The sequence below is a fragment of the Meles meles genome, chromosome 12 (genome assembly GCF_922984935.1).
Source record: "Meles meles chromosome 12, mMelMel3.1 paternal haplotype, whole genome shotgun sequence".
Classification (NCBI taxonomy): domain Eukaryota; kingdom Metazoa; phylum Chordata; class Mammalia; order Carnivora; family Mustelidae; genus Meles; species Meles meles.
The window spans coordinates 68,980,246-69,003,100 of NC_060077.1; the positions used below are offsets into that span (position 1 = coordinate 68,980,246).

Sequence of the window (22,855 nt, forward strand, 5' to 3'; positions counted from 1 at the left end):
CTGAGTGACCCAGGTGCGCCCAGAGAGCTATATTTTTAAAATCAGTTATTTGATTGCTCAGCGGTATCATTGATAGAATGTGGGAGTAAGTCGGGGCTGCTGGGTTATTTGGCGGAGCTGCTATGATGGGCGCTTTCTGTGTCCACCAGCTGGGCTGCTTGCGTGCTGCGTTTGCTTCTGGTCTCTAGCTGGTCTCTAGCAAGCCCATCACTATCCACTGCAGGTCAGCGAAATTTGCCCATGCCCCGAAAATATTAATCACGATCCCTTTCTTGTCCAATCCCTTCTTCAGATACACTGTGGGCACCATGCCCAGCACAGTCTTGCCAAAACCGGGCGCACATCTGGAGCTGTGTGATAATCACTGTGCCGCACCGGGTGGGCTGTAATGAAATTGTAACCCAGTTGCCTGATGAAATCACTGGGAGTGGAAATAGTGACTATGCTGGACAAACACAATCCCATTTCTACCTGTTCTGTGGCCTCTGGGCAGCTTTCAGCCCAGCATTACCTGTTGCATTTGCTCCATCAAGAAGAAGAAGGAAAAGGACAGAAAGAAGGGAAAGAGAAGGAGGAGGAGGAGGAGGAGAGGAGGGGGGGAGGAGGAAGAGGAAGAAGAAGAGAAGGAGGAAGGGAAGGGGAAAGAAGAAGAGGAGGAGGAGTGAGGGGGAAGAAGAAGAAGAAGAGGAAGAAAAGAAAAGGAAGGAGGGAGGGAGGGAAGCAGGAAAGGAGGAGGGAGGAAGCCAGACTAGGAGTCAGGACAAAAGGTCATCCGCCCCCCCAACCTCCTGACCACCCCCATGCTCCTGGCGCACCTGCTCAAGCCATGCTACTTCTGCAAGCAGCCCCTTCGTCTCTCTGGGGCATAGCACAATACTGGCTCCAGTCATATTTACTATTAACACACTAAAGAAGATAAACGCTCCTTAAGGAAAGGGTTGTCCCAGAGGAAGCCTAGGGTACGGGCTCAGCTAGGAGAAGGGGGGGGGGCAGGACCCGCTTTCTGAAGCCAGCCAGAATGGCTGGAATGACCCAGCCATTCTGAATACAAGGGCCTCCTCTGCTGCCTGCAAGGCCTGGGTCTGTGGATGAGCTGTTGTGCCTGCTTTCTGACAGCCCTGGGGTGTGAACAGCCCCCAGGCCAGCTGGAACTCAGCTCTTGGCTTCGGAGGCCTGTCGCATTGCCAAATTGGCAGAACTTTCCCCGAGTGATGTGGTGTGGGCTCAGTACTAATTTAAGCCACGTGATCATCTCAGTGCTTTTTAAGGTGGGAGGGTTTGTGGGTTGGTGCTGGGATGAGGACAATTACTTGGCCAGAAAGCAGGAAGTGACATCATATTAGCAGTGAGAAAGCCAGGCAGGGTCTGTCCTAATCAGGTCTGGCCCACTCCAGCCTCAGAGATGTGTCCTGAGCTGCCCTGCGGCGGGAGGGATGGGCCACCCTGTGCTCTCAGCCCGTGAAACGCTGCACTGTACTCAAAATAGCACCTGAGCGCTGGGCCCCAAGAATGTCACACCGGAAGTAACAACATCAAGGTTCAGGGACTGAATTGAGGGGGTGGGAGACCTGGAGCCAGGGAAGGGAGACAAAGAGCCATTTAGCTTGCAGAATACCAGAAGAAAGCCAGTGCTACAAAGGACCTCGGAGAACATCTAGTCCAAGCTTCTGTTAAGATGAGGAAGCAGTCCAGAGGGAACCAGTAACCTACCTAAAGCACCCAGTTATGGAAGGGCAAGACGAGAAGCCAGTTATCTGCCCCCATTCCCTGGTAGAGCTCTTTCCACCCACCTCTGCTGCTGGTCTGCATACACGGTCGACATATGACCCCCCACCAACCACCACACACACACATACACACACACACACACACACACACATGAGCCTGTTTCTTACAGGCTAATCTCATTCAAGCCCCTGAGTCCCAGTGACCAGGCTGGCAGATACGAATGAAATCACCAGGTGGGGAGACCCCAGAGAAACCTGAGCTTGGCTGGAGAGCCCAGAGACACACATATCCAGCACTTAGCACCCAAAGCCGTCTAGGAGACATGGGCTGTCTCAGCTGTGTATCCATCTTAAAACACCTTACAACCCACCCCTACAGCCATGGTGGCTTCTTCTGGCCATAAATTAGCCAGATCATGTCTGAATCTCAGGGAGCAGGCTGAAAAGTTCCTCCTCCCTGCCCGTGAGATTCTCTACACAACCCTGGCGGGCAGCTGGGCTGGGGGAACCCCTAAAAAAACACTTCTGTGGGTGGTGCAGATTTCGATTTCTCCAGAGTTTGAAGGGGGAGAACCCAAGGTGAGGAAGCAGGCAGTGCTTCCGGAGAGCCCGGGGCTTTACCCCCCCAAGCTGGAAGGTGAAGCACAGGACGAGGGAGTGCACACGGGGGGAAAAGGAACTGGTTCTGATGGTTCCTCTCACCCTGAAATATGCTTTGTTGCAGTCTTCTCTCTAACCGGCTCAATGCAGAAGTCTGGGAGCAAGGTTAACCCTTCCAGGCAGCAGTCAGGTAGGACTCTGGGGCTCTTAGGTCCTGTGGGGCTTGAGGGGACAGGGCATGAATCCCAGAAACCTCTGTCAGCAGTCTGGCTTCCAGGCCACCATCAGGGATCAGGCGGAGAAAGAATGTCTCATTCTCAGTCCCGTTTCCTATGGGTCCCTTGAAACTTCCTCTTGGTTTATGAGTGCTGGAGAGAACAGCTTTCAGATCCACAGTCTGCCAGACACTGGAGCCAACACAATCTGAGCAAACAAGTTGAGAAATGGGAGCTGCTGGTCCAGGACTAAGAAACAGAGGGCAAGGTGGGAGGTGGTCTATGAATGCTTACCTTGACCTTGATAGAGGTGTAAAGTGGGAACAATAATAGACCTCAACTCCTCGGGGCACTGTGTATTTGTACAGTGTATGCATATGAAGACTCAAGACTATAGAAGTATTTTGTCCAAAGGTCACCTAGCTAGAAGGTAGTATTTGGGGGATTTGAACCTAGGACCCTTATGTCTCAAAACATGGAGCTCTGAACCATGTGATGCCCTCCCCTCTCCTTGGGGGTAGCTCATACTGTGGCAGTCTGTGTCCTCACTGCATTGCAAGCAACTGGAGTGCCAGGACCATACTCTTACCCCAGACCCAGCATTTAAGAGCAGCTTGGGGAGTTGAGGGGCATGACCCATGACAACTGCTAATGGCAATGCCTCAGTTCAAGGCCTGGGAGACTATTCTGAGATTCTGGCCAGCAGACCTCAGTGTCTAGATGTCAAGGCAGCTACTGTGCCTCTCTGGGTTCTGGGCTGTCAAGAGGGGAAGCCTTTCTAGACAGAAATCCTCTAGGAAGAGTGTCAGACATCCACGGCAATGGGGAGATGCCAAGAGGCAGATGGCGGGATGGAAAATTCACTACAATTCTGGAGCTATTCAATAGCCAAGACTGTATTCCCAGGGATAGTCAATCCAGACATGCTGAATGAGTGGCTGCCAGCCTTCTGCAGGCCACAGAAGAATGCCAGGACCCCTAACACTCACTCTAAGCATAGAGATGGCTTCTAACTCCCTAATAGGACACATGTATGTCTGAGATTATTAATCAGGAGGTGTGAAGTCTCCTGGACCATTCGGCTCAGATGTGGAGGGGAGCCAGCCAAGAATGGGACACCCACTCCTGCTGACTCACGTGGGAATGAGTCAGGAGAACCCAGGTTGTTTCTCCAGAAGCCTTGAAGTCCTGGGCAAGAATTGAGGACTTGGGGTGGAGACAGCATTCTCATCTTTTCTTCCAGGGGAGTAAGAGCCCTTGGACTGCAAAGTCAATATGGTGTATTGTCACCATGGTATATTGGGTTAATGGAAAGGCAGGATTGGTTATAAGAAGCAGGACATGAGGGGAGCCTGAATATCCAAACAATCTTAAAAGAAAACAACAAGGTTGGAAGTCTTACACACATCATGATTTCCAAACTTCCTACAAAGCTACAATAATTAAAATGGTTCAGTGACTTAAAAGCAGACATTTGGGTCAATGAACAGAATAGAGAACCCAGAAATAAGTCCTTGTGTATATGGTCAGGTGATATTTGACAAGGGTGCCAAAACCATTCAATGGGGAGGGGACAGTCTTTAACAAATGATGCTAGGAAAACTGGATCTCCACATGCAAAAACACCAAAATTGGACCCTTATTTCCTACTGTATACAAAAACTAACTAAAAATGGATCAATGGCCTAAAAGTAACCGGTAAAAGTATAAAACTCTTAGAAGAAAACATGAAGCAAGATCTTCATTGACATGGGGTTTGGCAATGATTTCTTGGCTGTGACGTCAAAACACAGACAACAAAAGCAAAAATAACAAATTGGACTTCATAAAAATTAAAAGCTTTCATGCGTCAATGCAACTCTTTTCAACAGAATGAAAAGGCAACCCATGGAATGGGAGAAAATCTTTGTGAATCAATCGCACCAGCTCAGAGGTTAATATTGACAAATACATTCTGGATGGACCCCTACAACTCATCAATGAAAGCAAACAACCCAATTTTAAAATGGTCAAAGGACTTGAAGGGACGTTTCTCCAAAGAAAATGTACAAGTGACCCATAAGCGCCAGAAGAGATGCTCAACATCACTAATCACGGTTATTATTTTAAAAAACCCAGAAAATAAAACATTGGTGACTATATACAGAAACTGGGACCCTCATGCATTGTTAGTGGGAATGTGAAATGATGCAGCTGCTGTAGAAAACAGGATGGCCATTCCTCACAAAGTTAAACATAGAATTACTGCCTGATCCAGTAATTCCACTGCTGGGTCTGTACCCAGAAGAAAGGAAAGCAGGAATTTGAATAGCTATTTGTACACCAACGTTCATAGCGTTATTTATCATAGCCAGAAGATAGAAACAACCCCAATGTCCATCAACAGCTGAGTGGATAAACAAAACAGAGTCTATGCATGTAATGGAATATTATTCAGCCCTACAAAGAAATGTTCCCATACACACTGTGACAAGGTAGACCTTAAAGACATTATGCTAAAGTAAAATAAACCAGTCACGAAAGAACAAATAGTCTATGAATCCACGTATATAAGATCCCTAAGTAGTCAAATTTACAGAGATGGAAGGTAGAACAGAGTTTTCCCGGAGCTGGAGGAAATGGGAACAGGGAGCCATTATTTTATGGGGACAGTTTCAGTTGGGGAAGATGAAGAAGATCTGGAGATGGATGGTGGTGACGGTCGCACAACAATGTGAATTTACTTAATGCCACTGAATTAGACATTTAAAAATGGTTAAGATAATGAATTTCGTGTATGTTTTACTGCAATAGTAATAGTTTTAAAAAGGAAGTAGGCCGATGGAGTCCGGGAGGTATCTGCACTCTGTTCTGGGGAGCCCCCATCTGGAACACTGTGTTCTCGTCTAGGAAGTCCATTCTTGGGGAGCACTGGCAAACCAGAACTGCTTTAAGGCCGGCTGGACATGTGCCCCAAGAGGAGAGGCCAAGAACAGCCTGTCTTCACGCAGCTGAAGGGCAGACAGGAAGATGTACAGGGCGTTTGTCAGCAGTGGACTGCAACAGACAAGACTGTCTGGGGTTTAATTTCCGGCAGATCTTTCTGACAACCAGTGCCACTTAGCACTGGAATGGCTGAGCTCGGTGATTGGGAGCTGTCCACCGCTCAAGAAGGCTGGATTCAAGCCAAGACCAGAGAAGCAACCGGTGCGGACGCACACGGTGAAAGGAATCCCTGTGACCATAGGAGACTGGTCCTCCTGCCCTCCATGAGCCCTAGCTGTGAGCCTTCAGGCCCTGCTCTCTTAGGGACCAGGCTGGTTGCCCTGCCCAGGGAACAGGCAGGAAGCTTATTCTGAGAGTTAGGAGCCCTGCATTCGAGTGCCAGCTCCATCTGTGGTCGGCTGTTTGATATTAGATGAATCACCCCCTCTCTAAGCATCAGTTAATTCATCTGCGTAACCAACACCTGCCCACCCTCCTTCACCTTGCCTCCTCCAGAAATATGGTAGGGATGGAATGAAGCCAGGAATCAGGAAGAGGAGAGCCCAGGTATCTTACCAGCCCTCCTCCTCTCCTCCCCTCCTCCCCATTTCTACTTTCCCTTCCTCACAGAACAGGGCTGGTAGTGCTCCCCTGCATACATTTTGCATGCTACTGGCAGCACGTGGGATGCTAATGGTGATACAGGAGGGTTATCTACTGTTGTGTATTTGTTTTGATATGTGCTGATGTATACCTGATATTTACAGCAAATGATAACAGGTGTTCTTTTTTATGATAGCCATACGCACTTTCCTTTTAAAATACACTTACAAGACAATGATAAGTTGTCAAAAGTGAGCTTAAGAAGAAGAATAAGTGGGGCGCCTGGGTGGCTCAGTGGGTTAAAGCCTCTGCCTCTGGCTCGGGTCATGATCCCGGGGTCCTGGGATCGAGCCCCACATCGGGCTCTCTGCTCCGCGGGGAGCCTGCTTCCTCCTCTCTCTCTGCCTAGTTGTGATTTCTCTCTGTCAAATAAATAAAATATTTTAAAAAAAGAAGAAGAAGAAGAAGTAAGTAATAAAGGAAGTTGTTGTACTTGTATAAAGCAAAAATCTTGAAGATGGAATGTGAGTGGCTGGGGTTTGGAAACCTCCAAACCTCCAGTGGTTTGGAAACCTGTCTCCCCATGTCTAGCAACAGATCCCCAAGACCTGGCAATCAGACATGGAGGAAACCAAAAGGTGAAGTGTTTGGGTTGGCCCTGATGCCCGGTTTCCTGAAGGTGTCAGATGTAGAGATTTTGACCAACCGAGAACCACTGAGAAACTGAACTTGGATCTGGGATCTTCTATCCACACAACTCTCAGTTGGCCGTCGTCCACCCCCTTCTTTTGCAACCTCCTGTCCCTGTTTTTTTTCTCATGCCCACCTTTATCAGAGTGGGCTCCATGACAGTAGAGGGTGACCCTGACCAGGCATCCAGCCCAACATCTTGGGAATATTTGGGGCACTTTCTCACATTTAAAGAGAACCCCAGAGAGGTAAAAGTTATCTCCACGGCAAAAGTCAGGCACTGCGCCATGCAGGGCAGGTGACACACTTGTCTAAGGCAGCAGGCCAAAAGCTCCACAGCTCACCAGCACCCACAGGCAGGGTGAGCTCCCCTCATGTCTGTGTCTTTAAGCATGTTATACGAGATCCCCTATAGAGGAACCATCTAGAAACCTGATCAAGGTCCAGCCCCTCCACCTCGGCCACTATCTGCTGATCAGCTCGGTCAAAGGGTCAGTCGGTCAGCATAGAACACCTATCCGCCCTAAAGAGCAGGAATGAAAGAAGCTTCCAGCTAATTATCAGTCAGAACATCAGAAGATGGTCCTGGGAGTGGGGAGAGGGGAGCAAGGCTACCCAACTAATGATCCTCCATCTCTTGGAGGGTCATGAAGAGGTGAAATATACACTTAAAATGTCCCCTTCTGTTATTGCTCATATCCCATGTCTTAAAGTATTCTCATCTATCAAACTGCATGGATGAAGAAATAATTATCTTCCCCATTTGGATCATCAGAGACCTTCATCAAGTTGGTATAATTCCATCAACCAAGCATCAAGTTGGTATAATTCCAGGTGAAAAGCAAAGAGAGTTAAACTTTTGTTTACCATCACAGTCCTTTGAATATTTGAAGATCCCCTTTTTCATTCCTTCTTCCAGAATCCAGCCTGGAAATACTAAAAGCCCAGTGCCCTCCTGCTCAGAAAAGGGCGGGGGGGCCCAAGTGGTCTGAATGAGGGATGATGTCAGCAGGTCTTGTCTTTCCCTCAAGGCAAGAACACTACCCTGGGTGATTCTCATGGAAAGTTGAAGAACCATGGAGTGGTGCTAATTCATTCTTAATGGCAACTTTTCAGAAGCTCTTCCAACAGAAGAATCCTGGATTTTCATGTGGCCGAAGCAAAAGGTGGAATGAGGAACTAAATGGTGGGAAAAGGCCCAGAAAAGGGGGGGCCTAATAGAGCAGAGAGGAAGATAGCCAGCTTGGCAACTTGCTAAGGATTGATCCTAGTAAAGAGACTGGATCAAGAATCAAAGAAACGTAGTCTTTGGGAAAAATCTATGATATTAACCCCAAGTGAGAAGACGTGCATGGGGCTTGGGTAGACAATTCTCTCACTTTCTCCCTTCTCTCTCTCTCTCTCTCTCTGACACACACACACACACACACACACACACTATCAATAACCAGTAAATGTATAAAAAATATCCAGCCTCACCAAGGAGATCACATCACAAAGCCCCTGTTCCTATCCAGTTAGAAAATCAAACAGCACTAAGTATTGAGGGTGAGGAAAGTGGGTGCTCTTGCACAGCTGGTGGGATTATGCACCGATGCACCCTTTCTAGGATAGTTCTAGGCAGAAATGCCCATTAAAAGTCTTAACCGTGTGCATTCTATTTGACCTATAAACTCTATTTAGGAATATATCCGAAGGAAAGACTCATTAGTCTGTGCAAAGATTTAGGTGTATTGTTTATAGTAACAGTAAAATTGCAGAGGGGGACACAATGTAAATCAGACAATAAGGGGTTCAGTGAGTCAAAGGTGGTACCTGCCTACCCCAGAGCACTCCACAGCCATGCCAAGCAGGAGTGTCGAGCAGTACTTAAAGACACAGAAACAAACATGCTCTAAAACAGGACCAGCCCATTCTTTCAAACTATACATGCATGGAAAAGACTAGACATGAGTGCACAAAAATGTCACCAGGGATGTTTATCCAGGTGATAGAATTATAGGTTTTCCATTCTTATGTCTGCATGTGTCTCTGTTTTTTTTTTAAAGATTTTATTTATTTATTTGACAGACAGAGATCACAAGTAGGCAGAGAGGCAGGCAAAGAGAGAGAGGAGGAAGCAGGCTGTCCGCAGAGCAGAGAGTCTGATGCGGGGCTCGATCCCAGGACACTGGGATCATGACCTGAGCCGAAGGCAGAGGCTTTAACCCACTGAGCCACCCAGGCGCCCCATGTGTCTCTGTTTTATAAATTCTCTACAATGATCAAATTGGCTTTTGCTACGAAGAGAAAGATCAATAACATATCTTTGTAAGAAAAGAAGCAGTGGGCTACCTGGTGGTTCAGTGGGTTACAGCCTCTGCCTTCAGCTCTGGTCTTGATCCCAGCGTCCTGGGATAGAGCCCCGCATTGGGCTCTCTGCTACGCAGGGAGCCTACTTCCTCCTCTCTCTCTGCCTGCCTCTCTGACTACTTGTCAAATAAATAAATAAAATCTTTACAAAAAAAAAAAAGAAAAGAAAGAAACAATGACGTTGCAAGTTATGATGATGGTGGCCACAGAGGAATGAGGCAAGTTCAAGGTCAGCTGGAAGGTAGGAAATCAGAGGCAGGCAGTGGGACATGGGATATGTTTTATTCTGCCCAGCTGGGTTGCAAGAGAGGATGGGATTTGGAGACCACAGGGCACATGCTGGAAGACAGAGTCTAAGGAGGGCGTCTGCCTTTGCTGAGTGACCCTGGCAAAGTCACTTCTCTTGGCTATCAAATGCCTTTCTTTCCGATGGTCCATGACTCTCTGCAAGCAAGGTATTATGATGGTGGTACCCATGTGTGATTTCTCCCTTTCTGGAAAGGCAGATGTGACAATATGAGGTGAGGTGAGGTCAGAGCTTTAGGGGACAAAAGTGTGATAAAATAGGTCATGGGATATGGTGTGTATTTTTACATAATTTGTCTCCCTGCCTCCTGTTGAGCTGAAACGACTGAATTTAAGGCCTCTGGACAGAGATGCACTTGAAATTAGTTGTTCCCTTCCTCATAAAATCAGTTAGAGATGGTACATCTTGATGGAGCCCTGGACGCTGTGGGTTCTGATTCCCATCCACCATGCCTTGGCCAGAGCTCCCCTTCCTTTGGGCATCAGAAGAACGGCAAAGAAATAGGAAGACAGGAAAAGCTGTCTTTGACCTCAGAGAGGACTCTCAGTGGATACCCATCAACCAGTTATTAAAAACACAGGATATGCTCAGAACTGAGCCCACCCCTCCAACAGGCCTCCGGGTCCTCTCGCTTTTCCCTTCCCCAGAGACCCCAGAGCACAAAAGGTTGCTCTTAGGGAAGCCACATGAAGAAGATGGGGCTTCAGCCAGACCCTGGCCAATAAGAAGACCCTAGAGGAGTGGCAAGAGGACAAAGGACTACCCAGAGCAAGAGAGAGGCTCAGGCCAGCCCTGGCGGGGAGGAATGGCAGGCAGGCCAGCCTTGGCACTGACCTCGAGGCATGTCCATGGGGTCGAAGCTGGCTAGCAGGTCACGGCACCACTGGCGGTCTCCTTCCACCTTGCTCAGCCAGGTGTTGCAGTTGAAGTAGTAGCGGAGGTGAGGTCGCTTCATGTCGGTCACGATCACACGATCCAGGTACCAGCTGGCGTTCAGGCCTGTGTTGTCGTGCTCGATCCTGGGGCGGAAGCAGACACCCACACGTCAGAGACGAACAGAGACGACGCCCATTCCACACTGGAAAACCCAGATGTTCACTCCAAAGAGGGATTCCATCATTTAGTTCTTGTGGTTGCTTTACCCCTCGAGCCTCAGTTTCCTCATCTCCAAAATGGGAATACCGTGCAAGGTCGAATCACCAGCAGGGTCATAGCACCTTCCACAGAAAATCCAGGTTTGCCCAGGACCGTCTTGAGCTTCCCTTCCTTCCCTGATCTCCAGACCCCAGACCACCCCCCCCAAGATACTCGCCTTAGTCCCGCCACCCAGACGATCCTCCCGGCCATCTAGACTGACGTTGACCCGTGGAAATATCACCCGAGCTGCACGTGTGGGCCATGTACATAAACTTAGATTTTCTAGTAGACACATTAAAGAAGAAGCAAAGGGACGGGTGAAGATCATCTAAATAACGTGTTCTATTTCATCCACATATTATTTCAACACGTGACCATGCGAAATTTTGCTAATGAGGTGTTTGACATTCTTTTCTTTTACTAAGTTTTCAAAAATCTGGTGTGTTTCTATATGTCCAGTGCATCTCAGTCTGGACCAGCTGCATTTCAAGTGCCCAGAAGCCACATGTGTCCAGGGACTGCTGTATTGGGCAACGTAGATCCTCACTCTTCAAAGTCTGGCCTCCTAAGTTCCCCTCACTTCTTGCAGTCCCACTCGTGCTTTGGCAGCCCCAACTTTTCCTCTGAGGTCAGTTTCTCCCCCAGACCTTCACCTCTGGATGGTCTCACTTTGCGCCAAGCATCTCCTCCCTGCCGGGCGTATTGAGGTCTTACCTTCGCTGTTTGTGGGACAAACACAGCTCAGGACAGCACAGCCCTGATGGACCCATGTCACTCATGACATACATGAGGGTGTAGACCTCTGCCTGGCAGAGAGCCCAGCACCCAGTAGGACCTCAGAGTACTGGTTGCCTTACCTCACACCAACATCCTCTCCCCAACCCTCCCCTTCCCTCTTCGTCATCCGCCCCCCCCCCCCAACACACACACACACACAAAGCCAGTGCCAGGGCTCTCCTATGTCCATTCCTTCCCCAGGAAAGTTTATGGTCCTATACTTTCTAGTGGGAGGAAGATAAGACAGGACTCAACCGAGGAAGCATTTGACCCTAGCCTGGGGGCAATCAGACCACACATGACCTTGATCTCCTGACAAATGGGCATGAACTTGAATGGGCCTGGGTAGTAGAGAAGGAGAGGGGAAGCTCTGCCTTGACAGCCAGGCTAATAGAGTTCTCCCTGCCCACATGCTCACACCAACACCCCCAGAGGAACAAACTCTCTGTCACGAGGCATCCAGCAAAGTGACTTGGCATCTCTAACCCTTGCTGAGCCCTACTGTCTAAGCACTAACCTGTTGAGTCCTCACTAACTCATTATTACAAGTGAGGGAAGTGGGGCTTGGAGAGGAACTTCCTGAAGTCCCACAGCTAGCAAATGACAGGGCAGACGTTTGAACCACAGCAATCTGGACTCAGAGAATCCGCTCCTGACCACCATGCTGGTGCCTCTCAGAGCCAATTTCCCAAGTTTGTGAGACATTGTCTCCAACTGTCTTCATCCAAAGAAGTGAATCTCTAATGGGAAAGTTTAGGGTGGGAGGGAAAGATCTGGGCCTTTGGTCACCCCTGAAATGACACCAGGGGGTAATGAACACTCAGAAAGGGTTAGTAGTGATGTTAGTTCCTAATCTACTGGACTTCCTCTCGGTCCCTCCCTGGTCAGGGTTCAGATTCCTACCTGATTTTGTAGATGAGGCCCACATTGTTGGTCCTCACCCGGAACACGTCAACGTTGGCTTTCTCGAAGGCAGATTCACTCCTACAATGAACGTGCACAGTTAGCACAGATCTGCACTAGGCTCACAAGCCCAGGAGGAGAGTCAAGGGCTGCCATCCCCCTTCTTCCTCCACTGTCCCAGTCCTGGGAAGAGCTACGAGCAACCGCTCCTATTCTGAGATTCCTTCCTGACAGAGGGCAAGGTCGGTTAGTATCTGGTCCTTGTTTTCACAGTCAAGTTCTCCTGGGATGCCTGCCGTGTGTCGCTTAGACAATATGGCGGGCGATATCAGCCTCATTTTACAAACAGGGAAAGTGCTGGTTGGTGGCAGAGCTGGGAGCAGAGCCCAGATCTCCAGAGTCATGATCCAGTGGGCTCTGGTTGCTCTGGGTTGGGACAGTGGAGGAGGAAGGCAGGCACAGTGAATGTCATGGTGCTCTCGGTCTGCAGACGCCCAGGCCTCTCCTCACTTGCCTTGCTTTTGCTCGGGGGAGTTGCAATGGCAGCCCCAAGCAGATGCAGACCTTGGGTGGTGGCCCACGGTCCTGCCATTCCAACAAGAAAGGAAACACTCAACCCAAACCAGCAACCAGGGGAGTCAGGTGGCGAGGGAATGCATATCGAGCATCACACAGAAGGTGTGAACAGAGGCAAGTACACCTGAGAGGTTCCTCAGCGAGCTGCCCAGGTGAATCCAAACTCAGGCGCATCCTGGATTCCATCCAGCTTAGACACAGGAGGCCCGGAGCAGCCTCTCAGCCACAGAAGGCTTGTAAGGTTCTATGGACTGGGACGCTGTGGGCCTGCAAACAGACGCACTTTGGCAAACAGTCTGTCCTGAGAAGTCTCGTGAAGGTGAGCACATGGTGAGGCAGGAGGCCTCAGGCCCTCCCAAAGCAGGCAGAGATCATGAAGTCAGGTGACAAGCGAACACGGGGGCAGCCTTGTCAGGGGACAAGTTGAGGTCCGGCCACAGAGGGGGGGAAGGAGAAAATGCTAGAAATTTCTGGATTTCTGCTCAAGGAAAAGGACCCATTTGCAGGCTCGTTGCACATACCTGTCAGAGGCTTACTTCCAACAGTGAATAACCACACAGCCCACATCTCATTACAGTCAAAGCCATCGTGTGCCACGGTGTGGAACACACGTGAACATTCTTCTGTGCCTCGGGATTGTGTGAATGGGAAAGAAGTGAATAGGAGTTATTTTCTGTTTCAACATGAGACAGCATGAGACAATTTTTTGACCAGACAAGAGTGTCTCTATCTCTACAGCGACCCAAGAAAGAGTGGCCCTGGGAAGAGCTGTGGTCGAATGCCGTGCAGCCATCAAAAACTCCTGTTATCAAAGAAGAGTTAATGCAACAGATACAGGCTTACGATAGAGGCATAAAAGAAAAAGCAGATTAAAAATAGGATGTATGAACAGAACGACCAACACAACAGGATGCCAACTGCATTTAAAAACAACAGAGTGGAAGAATTTATTCAAAAACATCGCATCTAGATGGTAAGACTACTATGAAGTGATGGTTGTTTATTCTTGTCTGTGTACATTTCTTAAGTTTTCTGAAGGGAGTGCATCGTGATTTGCCGTCACGAATATGGTGCAGTCCCATTTCCTCAGCCTCCCACTCCCCACGGCCTGCGGCTGTCTGGTGTAAATCCTTGGGGACAAGTCTGAGGATGGTCAGGCTTCACCTGCTGTGGGGTCTGGAATTTGGGAAGCAGCCAGTGCCGATGAGCAGGGGGAGGGGGGCGATTTGAAAGGAAAACAGCTGGAGTCCTGGGAAGTCTCTGACCACAGCCCCTTCTGGAGAAGCTCTGACGGCTGCCTTTGACCTTCAGAAATGCCCTGTGCCCTTGACAAGGTGGCCTGTGAATTCAGACGTCCCAGGGTGTTTGTTAATAGTCGACCATGGTGTACTGTCCCGCAGAAAAGAAATGTTCAAAAGCGAGATGGAAGGAGGGAGACCAGGAGAGAAAGGTCTACCAGGATGGGCAGAGGGTCTCAGGACCCCAGCGGAAGGTTCTAGCATGTCACAGGATGTGGAGCAATTGTCCATGGAGCTCATGTGATGGGGCCCAGCATCTCCCTGGCCAATGAGAGGAAGGCCTTCTGGGGCCCAGGGCCTCTTCCCGGTGGAAGGAAGGGAAGGACTGAAGAGGCACACCTCCCCAGACTGTCTTCTTCCAGAGAGGGGCCACGATAATCCCAAACAGGGCCCAGCCACCGCCCGCCAGGTCAGATTCTGAAATTCCTGCTTCTGGGAAGTCAGAATGCAATAGGGATTGATTTCAGAAAACTGACTGGAGGCGAGAGAGAAGAACCAAGGGCCAGAGGGTCCCCTCACAAAGGAAACATTAGAGATGCAGACTTCCTCACGCTTCCTTGCGGGAGGCTGTGGCTTCCCCATGGCTCCTTGTCGTTCAGCAAATGAAGGCTAATGCAGTACACAGCCCCCTCCCTGGCCGAGCCCGCCCATTCAGTGGGGACCCCTACCCAGGAAAGCCTATAAAGGCCGCACAGGGCATTTTAGCCACCAACCTGGCCGAGCTAGTGGGCTAAAATGCCAGGTGTTCTCTGACACTCAGATGGTGAATTCTCCATGGGAGAACCATGTTCCCGAAGATGCATGAGATCCCATCCTTTTGCCATATTCTGAACATGTGACCCAGGGCTGGGGATGGTCCTGGGTGACGGGGAAGGGCACCCAGAACATGGGGCCTTCCTCTGTTGACATTCAGCTGGTGTGGGGTCTGGGTGGAGGTCAGCTGGCAGGGGATCAAAGTGAACGTGCACACTCTTTGCTGCCTAACAGAGGACTTGGTGTATACCGAGGAGTCAGACACTAGACCACAGAGAGTCAGAACAGTCAGCATGTTAATATCAGGTGCCAAATAATTGAGCAGAATTCATTTGTATTGGGAAGTAAACATTCTGTTAGGCCAGGTGGGAGGCAGGTGAAGTCCCGGGGCACAGGGGAAAAGGCAGAAAACGGAGCAGGAACAGAGGGGAAAGAGAGAAGAGAGGGTGCAGGAGACACAGGAGAGGAAGGTGGGGTGCGGGAGTGCGGCCAAACGCCGTGGAGAAAGCAGCTGTGGGAAATTCCAGGGGAGGCAGTGGCTTCATCTTCAGATGATGGGGTCTGTCTAAGATTCCATTTCAAGCTGTTTGCATTGCTGTGCTGGGCACTCGCTCTGGTGCCCTGAGCTATCAGGGAAGTCTATACACTCAAGAGCACCTTGTAGCCTCTGTGTGTGTGTGTGTGTGTGTGTGTGTAAAGCAAGGAAAGGGAGCTTAGTTTCAGTTGACACACGAGTTGGCTTTGGGGTCACACCGAATAGTGAGGAGGGAACAGCAGCCCACAGTGAGCCAAGAGACTGGGAGCCAGACCCCAGGGCAGGGGTGCGGGCGAAGGGTGGGCTGGAACACCTCCATCTCAATGTCACAGAGCAAGGTGACCTCTTCAGCCCTCAGCATCTGGGGTCCTCCGGCAGTCCAGAAGTCCTTGGAAAGTGGTGCTCTCCTCCCAGGCCCAAGGTCTCCGTCCTGAGTTGAAGGTATCTTGGATGGTGAGGAGTGTGTCTTTGCCATTCTCTCTACAGACACTTCCCTGGAGCTTACAGAGGCTGAATCTTTCCCAGGCACGTTGTAAGTTGGGCCCCCACTGATCAGCTTGCAAGCAGGGCCTTCTAAGGCCCAGTCCTCCCTCCCAGCCCCTTGCTGCCTCCGTGTGTCTGCAAGCTATTCCCTGTGGTCTGAAGTACCCTTCCCCTGTCCCCTCTCATCTGGGTCTTTTTCACTACCAGAGGCCCAGATCACCTGCCCTTCCCTGTTAAGTCCTGCTCTGGTGTCCCTGACAGGTAACACTGAGCTCTGGCTGTTTGCAAGCAGCTGGGAGAGGGACTGGAGGGATGAGCCAGCCGCCCCTCGAGGTCCGCCTCACCTGGCATCCCTCTGCACATCACCTCTCCAGCCTCCCAGGACAGACAGCAGAGGCTACCAAATGAGCCCCACCTCTGAAACCACCTATTCCCCCTGGACTCCTACAGAACCTTCCAGGCCAGCGCAACCGGGGTCCTGGCCAGACCCGTGCCTTTGCTCCCGAGTCCAGAGCACAACACAGGTACGGAGAGACCCACTGAGTCACAGGGAGGGGGTGCCCATTTCTGTCCATGGGGCTGGCATGGAGATGCTGGTCGATGTGTGACACCTGGAGGCCTCCCTACCCTGTCCCTCTCTCTGCCATGATGCAGGCTTCCCTTCTGCAATGGGAAGGAAGGCTGGAATTCATTCTCCTGGGAATGGGGACTCATTGACCAACCTTCCTCCTGGCTTATGAAAGGTGACTCTGGGGCCTTCCTGGGAGGCTGTTTTGACAGATGAAAATAGTGAGCGGGGGGAAGAGTGAGGGTACTAGGTGCAGAAAGTAGGAAAAACAGCAAGGAACCACCGTGAAAGGAGAAAAGGGTTCTTTTCGTTTAAAAGAGGCAGGCTGGGGACTCCAGAAACCACCCTGGCTGGTTTCCCAGAGCTTAGTGGCTTCTCCCTAGAATAGTGTGCTGGGTGGGAAGGGGGTCACATGGCCAAGAGGATGGACATTTCATGTCTTCTCTTTACCGTGCCCACATCACTGGAGAGAGAGACTTCCGCAAGCCAGTCACTCCACAGAGTAAGCAGTACAAGAAGACGGGTACCCTGTTCTGCGGAAATGGACAAAATCAGACGTTATGCCTGCCTCGATGGGGCCACATTCAGGTCACAGCCCACACTCGGGGCAAACTTGGGACACAGGGCTGGGTCAGTCTGTGAAGCACAGAGTTCGGGGATATCCTGGCCTGGGGGCCCCACCCCTCCACAGCCTCCCCTACTGCCCTCCCATCCCCCATCACAACCTGGAGGCTCAGGAAGCCTGAAGGGGAAGCTCACACACACCCTCTGGGCCACAGGGCCCATGCTCGAGGAAAGTGTCCGCATCGCCTAGGGTTTGAAGACCAGCTTTACCATCTAAAATCTCCATGCCTCAGAGCTATTGGGCCCTCGTCTCCAAGTCTCAGTTTACCCATGAATGAGTTGAAATAAATTTAGTGGATCTTCACATTTTTCTTGGCTATAGAACTCTTGGCACAAATGAAATCTGACTCAGAAACTCAGTGGGCAAGGCAACCATAAATCAGGCTGCTCTGGAGGAAGGGAGGATAGGGGTACAGTGGGCTCGGATCCCACGGACCCATCCCCAGTTCTGTTCAGCACAGACTGAGAGCCAGCTGCCTACGACATTGCGGCCACCCCTAGACAGCCCGGGGATTGCAGAACTCTGCTAAAGCAGCCCACATTCTGCTCTGGGGGGTCTCCATGTGCGCACACGTGTGGTCGGGGGAGAGGATCAAAACCAAGAGGCAGCCGCCCTGCTGTTAGTGAATTACAAATGGCGCAGGCGCATACACACGAACACACACGAAGAGCGTATCTACACAAACACGCGTGCACAAGTGCACGAGTCCCCACACAGGAGGAGTCCGTGTGCGCGCGCGAGCTCACAGGTGGGTGTCACGTGGTGCTGGGCCCTAGGAGAGACACCGGTCAGAGCATTTTAAACTCCTGGCTCCTTTGAATGCGTGATTTTGTTTCCTCCTCTCAACTGCCCTGTGAGGTTCCTAAAAGGGGGATGATCACTCCTAGATGCTAGAGGAGGGAGCCAAGGCCTTGGATGTGAAGAGGTTTGGCCAAAGTGACATGGCAACTATGTGGTAAAGCTGGACCCAGACCCAGGGTTCCAGGTCCCACATCAAGGGACAGCTAATAGGATTCTTGGGATTTCTGAGATCCAAAGTAAGTATTACTTCACACGAAAACCAACAGGAAGGTTGATAGGAGATCACTGGGAAGGACCCAGTTGACCCTTGTGGTCTGTTGTTAGCAGAGGCCTCGTGCCACTTAAAATGCCTGTGGCTACACAGGTCTTCTCCCTGGCTTCTAGAACTGCATTAATCCCAACTAGCAATCGATGATCCCACCAAGGCCAAGTTGGTACTCACTTGCTGGTGAGATGGAGCTTGGGAGAGAGCCCATTCTCTCCAAAAAGGGTGATGAAGACATTGGCATCTGTCCCTGCACCACGAACGTCCCCCGTGACTGTGACCACCTCGTACACTGGAGGAGAAAAGAGGACAGGTTGCAAGCTTATCAGAAAACCCAGAATCCTACATGGGCTTGAAGAAGCCATAGCTCCTACCAGCTCCTCAGGGGGTCCCCAGCCAAAAGGTCTCTATAAACCCCTGGTACAGCCCTCAAGCCTCTGAGCCAGGGTCAGACCCACACCAGGTTCTCCTGTAAGACCAAAACCTCCTATTTAAAGGTGCATACTCATTTTACAGGTAAGGAACCTATAGACAGGGGGAAAGCCCAGGTCATACACCACCCAGTGTCATCACTGGAGCCAACCCAGGGCCTCTGGACCTAGTCTGTGACCTTTCCATCACAGGACCTGGATGTCTCCTAGGTAGGGCTTTCAGAGCCTGCACCTGCTCTCACATTCCTCTCTGTCCTCTATGAACACAGTTGCATTGTCAGCCCTCACCTCCCCTGACCTCCTGAGCACTGTCATTACAGACCCACGAAGAGCTGTCCCAGAGCTGAGGGACGCAGAGCTTCGTCAGGGCTCCCTTCTTGGCAGGGACACTGATTTCCCTTCTCTTTGGTTTCTAGAAGCTTGTACTGTTTGCCTTTGATGCCTTTTCTTTGAAGTCCCTGGTTCCGATGAAGATCCTGATCACAGCACCGCCAGGGAAGAGAGGAGGAAGTACATTTGCACAACTCCTTGTCTCTTGTGATAAACAAATCCTGAATTCTTCTTCGTCACCCACAAGGGTGCCTGATCTGTAGACAAGCCTCGGATTCCTCCCTGGGAAAACTCCAGGACCTAAAGAGTTGCCCAAATGGCTTTGCACGTACACAGGGGAATTTCCAAACTAAATGTCCACAGATGGATGAGCAGTGTGGTAGAAATTCCGGGACCACATCACATGAGAGAAGACACAGAGGCCTGGAGATGCATGGTTTGGGGAAAAGGAGAGTCTGGGGTGCAAGAGGAGTGAGGAAGCCACCTCAAGGGCACACAGGTCCTTCTTAAATAGCACACTGGCCATTAAAAAAAATTGATAAATTGAGACTTACTGAAATGAAGCCCATTATCTGAATGAAAATGCAAGTAACAAACTAGCAGATACTTGGGAATGCATACACCTAACGAAGGACTCAGGCTCAGAAGAGGTGAAGAATTCACACAATCAATAAGGAAAAGCAGTACCACACTATTTTTTGAATGGGCAGCAAATTGTTTAACGATAAACACACAATTACCATAAGATCCAGACATTCCACTTTTAGGTATTTACCCAAGGGGAATAAAAATAAAACATGTCTACACAAAGACCTGCATACAAATGTTCATAGCAACTTTATTCATAATAGCTCTAGACTGGAAACAACCTAAATTTCCAACCACAGATGAGTGGATAAACAAGTTGGGGTATATCTGTACCATGAAAGACTACTCAGCATCAAAAGGGAATGAACCACCCTCATATGCGATAGAGATGAATCTCGAGCAGGTTATGCTGAGCCAAAGAAGTCAGATGCAAACTCTATGCACCATAATGTTCCTCACATGAACCTTTAGGAAAGACTAATCTACTTTAACAGAACATAGCAGAACATAGTTGCCCTGGCATTGGAAGCAGAGGGAATTGACTGAGGAGGGGCACAGGGACCTCTGGGGATAATGTAAATGCTATATGGTTATACAGATTTACACATATGTCAGTGCCCATCAAACAGCACATTTAAAATAGGTGCGTTTTATTATGAGGTCATTATACTTCAATAAAATTGTATTTCCATAAAGTTGGAAAATGGGCAAAAGGCTTAAATAGGCATGTCCTAGGAGAAGATACCCAAGAGGCCAATAAGTATATAGAAGTGTGCTCAGCATCATTACTTCTCAGGGAAATGCAGACTGAAATTACAATGAGATACTACCATACACCCACCAGGATGGCTAAAATTAAAAAGACTGACAATACTAAGTGTTGACAAGAATGTGGAGCCCCTGGCACTCTCGCATATTGCTGGTTGGAGTGTAAATTGGTACAAACACCAGTAGCTAAACATATGCCCACTCTGTGACCCAGCAATTCTATTTCTAGTTACAAATCCAAAGGAAATGTGTTCATGTGTTCATCAAAAGATGTAGACAAGATTCAAAGCAGCTTTATGCCTAATAGCTAAAAACTAGAAATAACACAAATGCCCACCAGCAACAGAATGGTTAAATAAAGGATGTATTTATAAAATACAATGGGACACAAAAAGACCAAACTTTCTAGCAAGTCACAAAACAGGTAAATCTCTAAGATAGAACATTGAGTGAAATAAAGGAGCTAGACACAAAAAATGTGTCTACTGTATGGTTTTGTTTATCTGAAACTCAAGAATGGAAAAAAGTAATCCATACTGATAGAACCGGGAGAGCTGTTACCTCTGGGAAGGAGAGTGAGGGAACTTTCTGGAGCCTGGAAAAGTTCCATGTCCCGATCTGAATTTTAATTCCACAAGCATGCACATACGTGAAAAGTCATCAGGCAGTACCTTTAGGAAAAGTTTTGTGCTGTATATATATTACTCTTCAATTTAAAATTTTTAATTAAAAACTCAGTTCAGATAGCTGAAGAGACTATCATGTGGGGGGGCCAAATATCCCGTGGAAAACACAAGATTCTGTTTGGCTCCAGAGGGGAGGACACAAAGTGCACAGGGCTATGCAAAGAACTATTGAGGGCACCATAGGGTTCTAGCCCCAAGCGTGGCAAGCGGGAAGGGCACCATAAATAATTACCTGGGGGAATGAATGAGCAAATGAATGAATGAATCAATCAATGAAATGAATGTAGATGACAGAACTAAACTGACCAATATTTGAATCCCAATTCTACCATTACTGGCTGTGTGATTTCAACTAAACTTCCCACAGAGTCTCAATTTCCTCAGCTCTGGAGCAGGAATAATTTCTTCCTTGAAGGATTATGAGAAAGATTAAATCTGATGAAACAAAAATTCCAGTGTTCGTGCTCCCTGAGTCAAGTATGTCCACTTCTGGGAACTTAGCTTACAGACCCCCTTCCACAGTGAGATGAAAGATCTATGTTCCTTAAGTAGTAGACTGCCAGCGTCATCACCATTACATCATCCCCTTCATGGTCATCATCATCATCATCATCATCATCATCATCATCATCATCACCTTCATGGTCATTGTCAATATCATCACCATCATCACTATCAGCAGCAGCATCATCTCCATTGCCAGCACCAACTGCATCATCATCATGCCTGCCATTATCCCCATTAACAGCATTCTCAGGGAGGCTGCCTTGGGATACTGTACCCCAAAAGATGCTAGACAACCCCTGTCTGGGATGGACCAGAGGAGAGCATCCCAGGGCTGGAAGCTTGTGCAGGATGGCCTCCGAGATCCCTTGTATCTCAGGTTCTGCTGTAAGTCACTCTCTTCCCCTAAGGGTCCTGTCCTAGCCAGGAAAGAGACCAATGCCCTGGGCTCAGCCTTCCCTCAGGGCACTCCCCACTCCCTCAGGGAGCCACTCTGCTCCCTCCGGCTGTTGGTGAACTCCAGCGTAGCCTGGAGGTGGCCTGAGGAACAGAGAGGGAAACCTAGGCCTTTCTCCTTTTCCTTCCCCATCACACTCACCAAGAGTCTCCCAGTAATGCAACAACCCAGAGCTCAGGGCAAGCAGGAAACAAGTCGTTCTAGAGAGTAGCAGGGACACGGCAGGTTTGGTGTGTGACTACCGTTAGCGTCACCCACATTTGCTGCCAGTGTCCTGCCCTGACGGAAGAGCCCGTGGGCCTGCATCTCTGAGAAATGTCAGCATGGCGCCCACCTGGGTTTGCTCTGCTCCAAGTGTTTTCATCACAGTCGAGAGCAAGGACCAACCAGAACAGCTCGACTCCAAGTCTGAGTCTGCTACTTACTAGCTCCGTGATCTTGGGCAGGTTACTTAAGTTAGTTTCCTCATCTGAGAAAGAAGACAAGAATGCCACCTCAACCTTGGGCGGTTGTGAAGGTTACATCGGTTAGTACAAGTGGAGAGCTTCTCCATGTACCTGGTGCTCCCAGGGTCATCTGTGTGGTGCCCTGAGGACAAAGTGGGGACTTGCCTTGGGAAAGGTTATTTGAACTTCTTGTTCTCTCTCCCACTTGTGACTTTGCTCAAGTCACTTAAGTTCCCAGGGCCTCAGTCCTTAACCTGTGAAATGAAACTAATCCCATCTGCCTCGACTGTTCTCGGGAATCTTCAAGATTGAATGTGAGCATGAAAGTAAAAAGACTTCACAAAGGGTTAAAAGAAGAGCAAACATGTGAGGGATCAGAGAGTCACACCTCTGAACAGAAGTGGACAGGGTGGTGGCTACAGGAGACTTGAGAATGCACTCCCCAGCAGCCACATGCGCTGGAGAG

The 22,855-nt window shown here is 49.4% G+C and overlaps 1 protein-coding gene across 2 annotated transcripts in view; it reads right to left on the reverse strand.

Annotated features, from left to right (window-relative positions):
* The window catches only part of LOXHD1 (lipoxygenase homology PLAT domains 1), a 150,557-nt gene that overhangs the window by 126,202 nt on the left and 1,500 nt on the right, over positions 1–22,855 (reverse strand). For both annotated transcript variants that reach the window (XM_046025791.1, XM_046025790.1), the window contains exons 2-4: positions 18,357–18,471; positions 12,276–12,356; positions 10,293–10,477 (exon numbers count right to left, since the gene is read on the reverse strand). In XM_046025791.1, coding sequence (XP_045881747.1) covers positions 10,293–10,477; positions 12,276–12,356; positions 18,357–18,471 — 381 coding nt within the window. The remainder of the gene's footprint in view (positions 1–10,292; positions 10,478–12,275; positions 12,357–18,356; positions 18,472–22,855) is intronic.